General features: G+C 43.0%; 1 protein-coding gene across 4 annotated transcripts in view; it reads right to left on the bottom strand.

Annotated features, from left to right (window-relative positions):
* Nucleotides 1-12,166, bottom strand: part of PTPRN2 (protein tyrosine phosphatase receptor type N2) — a 1,957,978-nt gene that overhangs the window by 56,744 nt on the left and 1,889,068 nt on the right. For all 4 annotated transcript variants that reach the window (XM_049861881.1, XM_049861880.1, XM_049861883.1 and 1 more), the window contains 2 exons: nt 11,266-11,339; nt 2,675-2,752 (listed from right to left, as the gene is read on the bottom strand). In XM_049861881.1, the coding sequence (XP_049717838.1) occupies nt 2,675-2,752; nt 11,266-11,339 (152 nt within the window). The remainder of the gene's footprint in view (nt 1-2,674; nt 2,753-11,265; nt 11,340-12,166) is intronic.

Raw genomic sequence — 12,166 nt, 5'->3', positions numbered from 1 at the left:
CGGAAGGTGAAATCCTACCACTGAACCACCAGTGCTCCTACCTCTGGATCATAGATACTGATAAAATGAATAAATTCCAACAATTGCAACTACCTGTATTGAACAATAAGAAGATTTCAGCCCTCCTATTTATTAGCCATGTGAACTTTGTCAAATTATTAGCCTCTCTCAGCCTCAGGGGTTGTGAAGATTCAATGTCAAAACAAGTGAAAGCCTTTGACACAGTGCCTGGTACACAGCAAGAGGTCAGTGAAGGTGGGCAATTGTTGTTGTTGCCAAGTGCAAACCTGCCCTCCAGAAGCTGTGGCTTTTTTGGCAAGAGCTTTATGTACATGAAATAATGTTCTTGATAGGTGGGCAACTGGAACCTAAAGGCTGGCAAAGATGAAATAAACCACTTGTAGGAGGCAATGGAGTCCCTGGATGGTGCAAATCGTTAAGTGCTTGATTACTAGCCAAAAGATTGGTGGTTCGAGCCCACCCAGATGCACCTCAGAAGACAGGTCTCAGCCTTGAAAGCACCATGGAGCAGTTGTACTCTGCACACATGGCAGTAACAGCAACAAGGGGAGGCACTCACTGCCACGCATACATGTATTCATTTCTGGACAACTGAGTAAGGTAGAACAAGAGTCCTGCAGTGATACTAGAACTCTGATGATACTCCTCATTCCACCATAAAATTCAGAATGTATTCTTTGTCCTTTTTTTGCCTAAGATTAAGAAACCTGACACAAGTATGGTGTAACAGGAGTACTGGGCTGAACCCAAGCCTTGGATTCTATGAATTTTCAATTATAATCCTAAGGGGTAGAATAGGGCTAATGCCTTTATGCTTTAGGGAGAGTTTTGCATAATATAAGGAAGCACTTCATAGCGTGGAGAGTTGTCCAACCATGATACGGCCCCCAAGCTTGCTAAGCTCTCAGTGACTAGAGGTCTGTTCACTTCAGCTGGATGGTCTCTTGGTGGATGGAGGAAATTCGACCGTTCCGTGGGTGCTGGACCAGGTGGTCCTCAAAACCATTCTACTGCCAAAGTTTAATGGTTCTATGTCATAATTACAAGTTTGAACAACATAACACAAGGACTTGGTTTGATTTTATTTCTTCAATACTGTTAAGACAGAGGTAAATAGAAACAGCATGGAATCATACAGACATGTTTCAAATCTTGGTTCCGTAACTTGCTGGTTTGGGTAAATTACGTGACCGCTCAGATATTCACTTGCCTCATCTATGAGATGCCTTGAATGTTACAATGAGTATTAACATGCTTATAAAGCAAAGGGCACTTAGTAGGCCTTCAATAAATCCCAGATCCCTTTCGAGACGTTTCCAGAAAACCCTTGGAAAGATTATTACCAAGGGCAGGGAAAGGAGTATGTTCCCTCCTTTAGATGGGAAGAGTTAGAAGGCGGTTTATGAGAAAGCTGGGAGAGGGCATGGGAGGCTACCAGGAATATAAAATGGCTGGAATACTAGTGATTATATGGACCTTGAGCCAACAAACCTATTTTTGACTCTTATAAACTACTAAATTAGAAAATGACATCACCGTTAGTAATCTGAAATGGCTCAGTAGTTATAAATTAGCATGCTATTATGGCTTGATTACTTGTACTACTGGATATAAAAGGTACTTCATTCCCGTGGTTGTCACTACATTAAACAGCAGATCTTTTTTCACGTCTCTGTCGGAACTGACTTGATGGCAATGGGTATGGCTTGGTTTTGTTCGCTCCTTAACTGGGTTCTCCTTGCAAAGAGTACCCATCTGTGCCAGGTTCTGGGGACACCTGGAGTAGCAACACATTAAAAAAAACAAAACAAAAAAACAAAAACCGCTGCCATGAAGTTGATTCCGAGTTGTTTATTACTGCTGCTGAATTAATAAGTGTGTACTAACGTGGATACCCCCTGGTTCCCCTTTCCAAAATACATTCATATTTGGCTTTGTAAGGTGGTTGATGGCCTTCAGAGTTTGTTCTTATTAGCTACTGTTAACATCAGTTCTCAATCTCTGAGCCTTAGTCTTGGTGATCCAGGGCTACCCTGAATGAAGAGAGACCAGCATGGCCTTTAAACTACTCTATAGAGAATGTAGCCTGGTGGCGCGGCAGTTAAAGTGATCGACTGCCAACCAAAAGGTCGGTAGTTGGAAACGACCAGCGGCTCCCGGGGAGAAAGATGTGGCAATCTGCTTCTGTAGAGATTTGCAGCCTTGGAAATCCTATGGGGTCGCTATGAGTTGGAATCCACTTGATGGAGTGAGTTTGGGTTTTTGGTATAGAGAATGTATTAAAGAAGATAAACTATCATTTGAGCACCCTTTTTTAACTCCATAAAAATAAAATGGAATAGGTAAGAGGTATGTTTAAATATAACAGTTTAAGTAATTTCATCCCCTTATATTTTGTAAAATAAAATTGAAGTGGCTAAAAAAAAAGTAAGAGCATTTACAACATTGAATTTTTAAAGGAAATTTTTATATCCTAAACATACTTAAGTTTTGAAAAAAAAATTAAAGGACTAAGAAAATTTTGGAGCCAAGTAACACTTCATGAACACCTGCAAACAAGTTTCAATTAGCTTAATAAAATCCAAGGCATTACTCGTGACCAGCTTATTAAGATCTTATTTTCAGAAAAAATAAGTGAATTAATGAAATTCACCTGCCAGAAGTCAGCCACAGTAGCAGGAAGTGGTCCTTGGGTCGCGATATATGCAGGATTCCTGGGGTCGTGATCCATCTGAAGAGAAAAGATTACGGGAACAAAGACTAGTTTAAAAAAAAATTAGTAAAAGTATAAAGAAGTAAAACACAGGTGAAGGAGGAACTGAAGAAGGTGTATTTTGCACTGAATACCCTACTGACACACTGCCACCACCAACGGCCATTGAGCTGACCTGACCGCCACCACCAGTGGCCATCGAGCTGACCTGACCGCCACCACCAACGGCCATCGAGCTGACCTGACCGCCACCACCAGTGGCCATCGAGCTGACCTGACCGCCACCACCAGTGGCCATCGAGCTGACCTGACTGCCACCACCAACGGCCATTGAGCTGACCTGACCGCCACCACCAGTGGCCATCGAGCTGACCTGACCGCCACCACCAACGGCCATCGAGCTGACCTGATCGCCACCACCAACGGCCATCGAGCTGACCCGACTCATGGCGCCCCATGGGCTGGAGCAGAACTGCGCTCCACAGGGTTTTCAATGGTTGAGTTTTTGGAAGCAGGTCACCAGGCCTTTCTTCTGAGGCGTCTCTGGCACCCCTTGAACCACCAACCTTTCCGTTGGTAGCCAAGCACGTTAACCATTTCCACCACCCAGGGACATATTAACTCACTCATCTGCAGAAATAAGGAAAAAGGAAAACAACTCCAGGTTGCTTCTCTTTCATGCCCTTCCTGGACTCCAACGTGCACCATGTCAGACAAGGCAGCACCGGTGGTAGCTCTGTGCCCTGGATCTAGGCTATCGCCTCTGGAATGCTTTTCTCAAACGAAAACTGAGGTTATAAGAACAACAGCAACAGAAGTGATATCAGCAGCCTGCATAAGCCAGGCGCCGATAAACCAGTTCTAACACGAACCAGGCTGCTTGGCCATCCTGACCCCCTGGCAGGGTGGTGGAGGCAGAGGGAAGCAAGGCATTCAGGCCAGGCTGCGGCTTTCTATCCGCCCCCACCGCCCCCCACCCCAGAGCAGAAAATGTTTACAAGTACGCAAATGATTTCATAGCAATTTGGCCACAGTTCCCAGGGTAAGTGACCCTCATTTTCACCACAGGTGTTCAGCATAACAAGCCTGTTTGCAAGAACCACTGGCACTGGGCTAGCAGAGGGTAAGCTTAAGCTCTTAGCAGAGAGGAAGAGTACCATTCATCCATGCACCATGGATAAACTCTTCAGTGTCCTGAAGAATTAATTAACAACTAGCATCCTGCTGCCCGGAAAGAGTTAACTTGTCTACCATGGAAGCATGTTTATGTTTACCCCTAAAAGTGGGCTTGCTGAAGCTGGGTCATGGGGCAGGTCGTGCTTTTTGAGTGCCCAGTGTGGCAAGTACTTCACAGGCGGTGGGTCCCGGCCTGCAAGTCACTCATTTCCTATTTTGTTTCTACCACGCCAAAGGGGGGACTAAAAATAAACAAAAAGAATGTATTTATGGTATGTATGGCTATGTCGATTTGCCCAAATGCAGCCTGCTCACCTCAATAGGGGAAGTTTGGCTTAATAGACCTTAATTTTAATATTTAATTCAAAGGCTGACAAAGCAGAAGAAAAAGAATCTGAGAAACAAAGCCTCGAGACGCTAGTAGGATTAAGGCACAATGCTGAGGCCTGCCGAGGCATCAGGTACAGTACTGCCCCCCGAGTCCCAAGCTGGACCATCCTGAAGAGGGCAGGAAGACACCAGGCTAGATGACAGCCAAGATTTCTTCATCACTATAATTCCCAAATTACTGAACATCTCCTCCCACGTACCCCAAAAGGGACCACAGAACCAGCCCCAGAAGACAGCCACGCTGGTGGAAAGCAGACACACATGGCACCTCCCCTTTCTTTAAGACCACACTTACTTATCAGACTTACACAGTCCTTTATTTTTTCACATCCAGAACCAGAATGTACTCTTTTGACATTAGGGTTTGCTTAAAAGATTTAAAATACTCTGTATTTAAGGATCATTATTAAGAATGCATTTTTCTGTCCAGTGAAAACTGGGAAAGGTTCAGCCATATGTAATTCTGAACTGACACATGAAGGGCTCTGGCTGTACATTTCCCTGTCACCTTAAAACACCGCCTTGCTTCTATGTCTGAAAAAGCATCAGTGGGAATCTGTGCACAGCCAACCAACACGTTCCTCGATGGCGGCTGTCAGCACGCAGAACGTACCGTGTGCACCTTGCAATCACGTGCACTAAGGAAGTGGGAAAGAATGGAAGAACAGGTGTAAGTTAGTCTAACAGAACAACAATGACACTAGCTGGCGCGGGGAGGGGAGGCAAGAAAAAGGCTTTTCAGTGCATCTAATTTAGTGATTCGTAATTAAAACCGGACCTCGTTTTGAAATTCAGCACAACACACACAATACCGGTAAAATTATGTTACTTCCACTGAAAAACGCAATTAAAATGTTTCAGTAGAAGAATTTTAACAGATATAAGGAGTTTTGACTTTTTGAAATATGCACTTGTTGGGGGTGACAGTTATTTACTGAGACCCTTGTTCTTCCTTGCAAATAGTTAAGCATAAAAATTAAGTCCCCACGTCCTTCCCAAATGTCTGTACGGGGTGTGTGTGTGTGTGTGTTGCCAAAAGCAATTTAGAGAGCAACACATTTTAAAACTGTGAGTATGCTCAAACTAGCATATTTAGTTGCTTTCAAAATGAGAAAGATGTCATTAAAAGTAAAAATCTGGACAGGGTTTTAGGAGGATAAATAAGACAACTTTTACGAAAGGTCTTAATGGTTATGGTATTTTAAATCGTTTAAACCTATCACTTGTACAAATGCCCAAGACAGAAGCAGAAAGCCAATGATGTGAGGAAGGGGATAAAACAAGGAATATATGCGTACAGTCAACTCCTGGGACTTGGGGCTTTGCCCCCTCAGCCTTCCCTACTGCTCAGCTGCTGTCACAGAACTGCCAACTGGACTGTAGTAAGTATCACACGGATGGCAGGGAGGTGAGACGCATCACCACTTGAACAATAATTCAAAAGACAGTTAGAATTATGTCGCTCCCTGCACATTCTGTTGAACAGAGAATAATTACGGGCAGATGCACCTCCTCCTTGTAGTAAATAAGAGGAACAGGAAAACTTCTCCTGGTTTTATGCAGTCGTTAAGTGAATAAAAGGAAAGCAAGTATTTAGCTAAATGAACACAAGTTTCATGAAATTTAAGATTTTTAAGGAAGGAGGAGTATTTTTTCCCATAAAGGCATTTGATTGACAACCACAACATGGCACATATGCGTCTTCTCTTTCCCTTAAACCAACCAGTTGCCATTGAGTTGATTCAAGCTCTTGGTGACTCCATGAGTGTCGGAGTAGAGCTGCCATAGGGTTTTCAGTGGTTGATTTTTCAGAGGTAGACGTCCAGGCCTTGCTTCCAAGGCACCTCTACAAGGATGTGAACCTCCAAGCTTTCAGTCAGCAACCGAGCGGTATAGCAGGTCTGTCCCAGCTTCCTCTGACCCTTGTGCTTAATTGTCCTCACCCTCCTTCTCATTATTTCCTCATGGTATACTTTTTATTTGTATGGCTGTTATGTTCATCTATACAAACAACATGGCAGTGGAAAAGTCATTTACTGTCCTGGGCCTCAGGCTCAGTACCTGTGCGATGGTGGTTGGCACGGGAGCCAGGGAGGTTGGGCCATGTGCTCTCTAAGAGCCCTTTTAGCTCCGGAATCCTACAGGCACCTATATGTGCAGACTCACGTATGCTTGTGTGTGTTAGTTTTTGTCAGTTATACTGAAATCATCAGTGAAAGCCCGTAAATTTATTAATTTAAAAGTCATGCTATCAGGTAGGCTGAGGCCTGTCAGAACAAGCTCTCCGTTCTCACTTCTGAATTCCCTAAGATTAAAGGACTCTGTTTCTATATACACAGAGTTTACGTGCTTTCTAGGAGGACGAAGGGGCTGGGGCATTTGAAGAGGGAAAGTGGTGCCATTATTAAACCTTTTCTCCCATAATGAGAGTTTTCTGAAGTAACACTGTCCTGGCAGAGAAGTTGGTGTAACAGAGAAACAAATGTTATCTACTGCTTTGTGATTTCATGTAAAATGAAGATCAATGGGCATCAGGACCCCAGGTATAATCAGCTAGTATAATTTTGCTTTCACTATGATTTTTTTTTTTTTTGTTTCAGAAAAAGGAAAACTATTTGCTTCTATTGAATCTATTATATATGTGGTAGACTGGTTCTCATAAAGACGCCAGATGAAGTAGGATACAAGTAAGGTTTATTTCTATGTATTTGTAAATACAAATAATTTTAAAAAGATTTAGTGATTTGCCTTAGACTATACAAAGACTGGTGGCGTAGTGGTTAAGTGTTACAGCTGCTAACCCAAAGGTCGGCAGTTAGAATCCACCAGGCACTCCTTGGAAACCCTATGGGGCAGTTCTACTCTGTCTTATAGGGTCGCTATGAGTTGGAAAGGACTTGACAGCAATAGGTTTGGTTTGGGGTTTTAATACAAAGATGATTATTCAATAAGCACAAGTGATTGGTTTTATCTTTAGAAGCACTGATCTACATAAAAAAGTCAGCCATAATCTCCCCAATATTCCAAACAAAACTGATTCTATAAATAAGTATTCAGCGTATCAAGACCATAGACCCAACGTTCTCAAGCTCTGAACAGCTCAAGAGCAGCTCCTGAATGGGGAGCTGACCTGTGGTGGTGCAAGGAGGCCGACTCTGCTTCCAAACGAGCTGCGGCCACCATACACTATGACTCGTACTATGGCCCCAGATGCCAACGGGGCCAGCCACTGTGGGAACCGGGCAGGACGGGGGTCACGCTTCTTATTCTACAGCCTTACACACGCAGTGACCATGCGTCATATTTCCGTATATCTCTGCCCACCCTCACATCTGTCTTTTCTAACATTTAAACCAAATTTCACAGAATGTTTTTTTAAAAGCAAGGAAATACCAGGCTTCAGTTTTCAAGGGACTTTTCCAGATACCAAGTCTTAATATAGGAACTTGGGGGAAATTATAACTTCAGGAATTAGTGGAAAAGAGACTATCAACTTGCATTATTTTCATATTTTATTCTTATGGATTGAAATTCGTTTTAAGAAAAATAATGCATGTAAACCCTAATTATACACACACGTATGTTTGAGTATAAGTGTTTTCTGAGAATCAAAGATTTGGTTCCCATACTTGGCCAATTTCTTACGCTCATCAGGATATTCAACCTGTCATCTTTTTCTGAGGAGTAAATCTGTCCCTGTTTAAATGAGTTAAATGCATTTTTTATTTGAACTTTAATTTTTTTTTTCTTCCTTAATAAATGGCACTATAAAGCTTATTGTTAAGTGTCGTTAGAAATTTTAGAATTGGTCCTGGTCATAAAGCTTGTATGCTGTGTTTGAGCAAACTGTCACATTAATGACATTCCTCAGTCTGGTGTCTCCCCAACAGCCAAGCTGAGTTTTTAAATGTAGCCGAGGGGCTTCTCGCTCACAGAGCCTGTGGGGGAAAACAGAATTCCCATTTACCTTCATGACCCCTGATGTAAAAGCAAAGATTGCACATTATGTACTACTGGGTGATTTCCCTGGAATTTAATGAGGACTAAGTACAAATATGACAGATGTAATTATCACAGTTTTCTTCTGCACAGTTAGGGTCTTCTTGTGTTATAATTGCGAGCTTTCCATTCAACTGCACCCAGTAAGGTTACTGTTGTACTTTAAATTATTTTAGAAAGAAGAGGTACCATGGTTTTCTTCTAGTTCATTCTTACAACCCAATTTGAAGAAAAGAACTGTGGTATGAAACAGAGGAAAAATAGAAAATGGTACTTCCTTCTGACTCATGGTGTCGCTTTCTGACCCAGTAACTGCCCCGCCAGGCCTGGGATGGTCATGCTGAATTTCTACTAATCAGATTAAGGAGAAACTGGGAATGGCACAAAGTACAGGAATTCGTGTTACACACCCCCTCTAATGCCTGTGTGTGCGAGTGTAAGCGCTGTGGGGCAGTGTCTGTGGGATGACAGTTCTGCACCATGCCCCGCTGTTGGCACTAAGACTCAGCTTCAGCCCCAAGTAGCTCGGATACCTGGAATTGGAACCCATAAAGCAGGGGCAAGCTGAGCACAGCCACACACTAAACTATATTCTTCTAGACTTGAAAAGAATCGCTTTATTCTTCATTCTAGCCTTGTCATACAGTTCACCCTAGAGAAAAGGAACCACGACAGGAAGAAAACACCTTTTTTTTTCCCCAGACAGTTTGAAGTTGACATCACTAATACTCACCTTTTGAGGGACCAAATCCAGGCCCTTACAAAACCCAGCTTCACGAGAAATTATGCTATATATACAGGGGCAGATTATTCAATAGGCAAGGTAAGCACGGTGCTTACTCTGCTTACCAGATCATCTGTAGTGAACAATTTCACATTTTTTCACCACATCAAAGATTCTGCTTCTAGGTATGGCTGGCATCTGTCTCTCCCAACCCCACAGTGCCTTCCTACACAATCAAAGCCTCTTTTCAAATTTACAATATCAGACAGGGGTAGGTGACCCCGTGAGCAAGGTAAGCACGGGCTTACGTGTGCATACTTACTAACCTGTAGTGAGCAGTTTCACACGTTTTTCATCATGTCAAGGATATGGTGAAACCCACGCGAAATAGTTCACTACGGATCAGTAAGCACGCACATGTAAGCCCGTGCTTACCTCGCTTACTGGGTCATCTGCCCCTGTATATACATAAAATCAGAGATTAGTAAATCAGTGAGGCTTTGGTTTGATTTTTGAATTAGAATCAGCAGAAAAATACTCAATGCATCATACTGTAGTTAAGAAAGGTTAAATTAACGGCTCCAAGTGAGCACATGTGAAACGCAAGATGAAATAAATCTTTACAGTCTAGCTCTGCTGGAAGTAAAGAAACGAAAGCCGTGACTCATTCCACTCTTTAAAAAAAAAATAAAAAGTATACGCTCAGGTGGGTGCAGACTAAGTGCAACAGACCATCTCCACACTTTTAGCTCACCTTGTCAAAGTCAAGTGTGTTATGCTGAGCTTTCATTGTGTGGGGCTGCAAAGTTCCCAGAAAGGTGATCTGATCCCTGGTACACTGGAGTCTTAATAATCAGCTAAATATGACAGATACACTGACATACGTAAATAGAATCAGCAACTCTAGACGTGGTCTGTAATCAATACCTTCTGCTTGTGATCAGGTTGGTGACTGTTCCCACCCAGAGCCTACTACCAAAGGAATAAAACAGGATTGTCAACACGTCACATGAGTGCATGTTATGAGTCTGGAGACGACCCACTGTCTCTCAGTAACCTACATCGCTGGTAATCTCCCTCCTTCAGATTCATTACAACAGTGCTACATCTTCCAGGGACCATATGTGATAAAGAGTAAATGTGAAATTGTTGTGAGATGTCTTGATGCTTCTCAGAAGACCAAATTAGAGAAAACACTTTAAAGAGAGAGACGCTGCACCAATATTCCTCATAAACATGTTACATCTCCACCTTCTCCCTAACGTTGGGCTAGAATGCCATCCACCATGTTCTCTACAATCCTGTTTTTGAACATGTTCATTTCACTCTTCATACCTATAATCATTCTAACTTAATTTTGAGAAGCCAGTTCAGTCATCATTTCAATCTAACTTTTTAACCCCTCTCCACCACTCGCTTCATTTCTCGTTGTTCAGCCTCTTGTCGGCTCCTGATTTTCCGCTCTTTAGCCTTATCTGCTACCCCCAGGCTCTCAGCAGAGGAAGAATGATATCCCAGTGATACACAGGAGAGAAGGACAACTCACAGGACGAAACCCCCAGCAGGACTGGCTGGTAAGGAACTCTCTGGAAGACAGGAACACCTGCTATTCACAGGGGTCTTACACCAAATGAGTCATAAGAAGCTGCTAGGCCAGTTTTTCCAGAATTAGAAGATGCTTCAAATCTCTTTCACTCCTCTAGAGTGTCAGTTCCCCATGTAAGGAAACAGTCACAAAGCACTTTCTTTTTGCTACAAGAAAGGCCTCCACCCTCTGGCGAAACCTGAAGGGAAACTAACCTAGTGTTGTCAACCTGCCTTAGTGTCCTCAACTGTTTAAAAAAGTGGCAGGTTTGGGCTGGGCTTTTTCCCATCCCCCTGAAAAACTAGAGGAATAAGTAGCTCTAAAAAAGGGAAATACAACCAAGGAAGAATTCTTCCTAAAAGCCATAGGTTCTTGGCGGTTGCTGGACCTTCTACTCTCCTCACTAGACCCGCCACAGCACGTCCCCCCTGCTTAATACAATAGCTGCTACCTGGGGCCAGAGGTCCAGGCAGGTGTGCTCAAAGAAGACAGGCTGAGGGACGGACAGCCAGCTTCCGCTGATGTCTGCTTGAGATGGTTACCAGCTTACTACCTAGAGCGTAGCACAGACTCATTTTCCCCTTAAGAACTTCTCTTAAGAATTTCATGCTGAGAAAGAAACCAAGAGCTGACTTTTAACTCAGGTTATATACTTACAATGGGGCTGGCATTGATGTAGTCAGAGTTGCCGTGGCTGTTTTCTGATTTTAGCAGTATCCTGGAGTGATCATCTGCAAGCAACACCAAGAACAAACAGTTAGATATCTGCACAGCCCTTGGTCTGCTTAGAGAACATGTTACATTCTCTAATGATGAGTGTTCAGTGCCCTTCTCAGGCTATCAAATGCCATTCCAACGCTCTCCTCTTTGGGATTCTCCTTTAATCTGCTGAATTTCTTTTTAGTGTACATTTTCCTTTCTGTCCTCAATTTATGACCCTTAGTCACAGCATAAGTGCCCTAAAAGCAGGGTGTTGGGGAGGGAACTCAAAGTTCCCACGTGGTAATAACTTAGACGCTCCTATTTAATTTTTGGAAACCCTGGTGGCGCAATGGTTAAGTGCTACGACTGCTAACCAAAAGGTCGCAGTTTGAATCCACCAGGCACTCCTTAGAAACTCTGTGGGGCAGTTCTACTCTGTCCTATGGGGTTGCTATGAGTCATAATTGGCTTGAGGGCGATGGGTTGTAGTTTATTTAATTTTCAAATACTAAGATTAGGCGTCCCTCTGTGATACTTTATATAATGTTTGCCTTCAAATAATAGACATACTTGGTAACATGCTGTAAATAAACATAAATGTGAATACTAAGCTATAGGCCAATGTTCAAAATCCAAAGTTTTCTAATCTAAAAAGAGAATCTGTAGGTGGGGCTATAGGGTCCTATAGGGTTGGTATTAAGTCAGAATTGATTCGGTGGCAACGGGTTTGGTTTTTGGTTTAGGTGGAGCAAACAGTTAAGTGCTTGACTACAACCCAAAAGATTGGCAGTTCAAACCCTCCCTGAGGCACCTCGGAAAACAGGCGTGGCAATTTGCTTCCAAAGGGTCACAGCCT

Source organism: Elephas maximus, chromosome 20 (assembly GCF_024166365.1).
Source record: "Elephas maximus indicus isolate mEleMax1 chromosome 20, mEleMax1 primary haplotype, whole genome shotgun sequence".
Classification (NCBI taxonomy): Eukaryota; Metazoa; Chordata; class Mammalia; order Proboscidea; family Elephantidae; genus Elephas; species Elephas maximus.
This window is presented reverse-complemented; position numbering and strand designations above follow the sequence as displayed.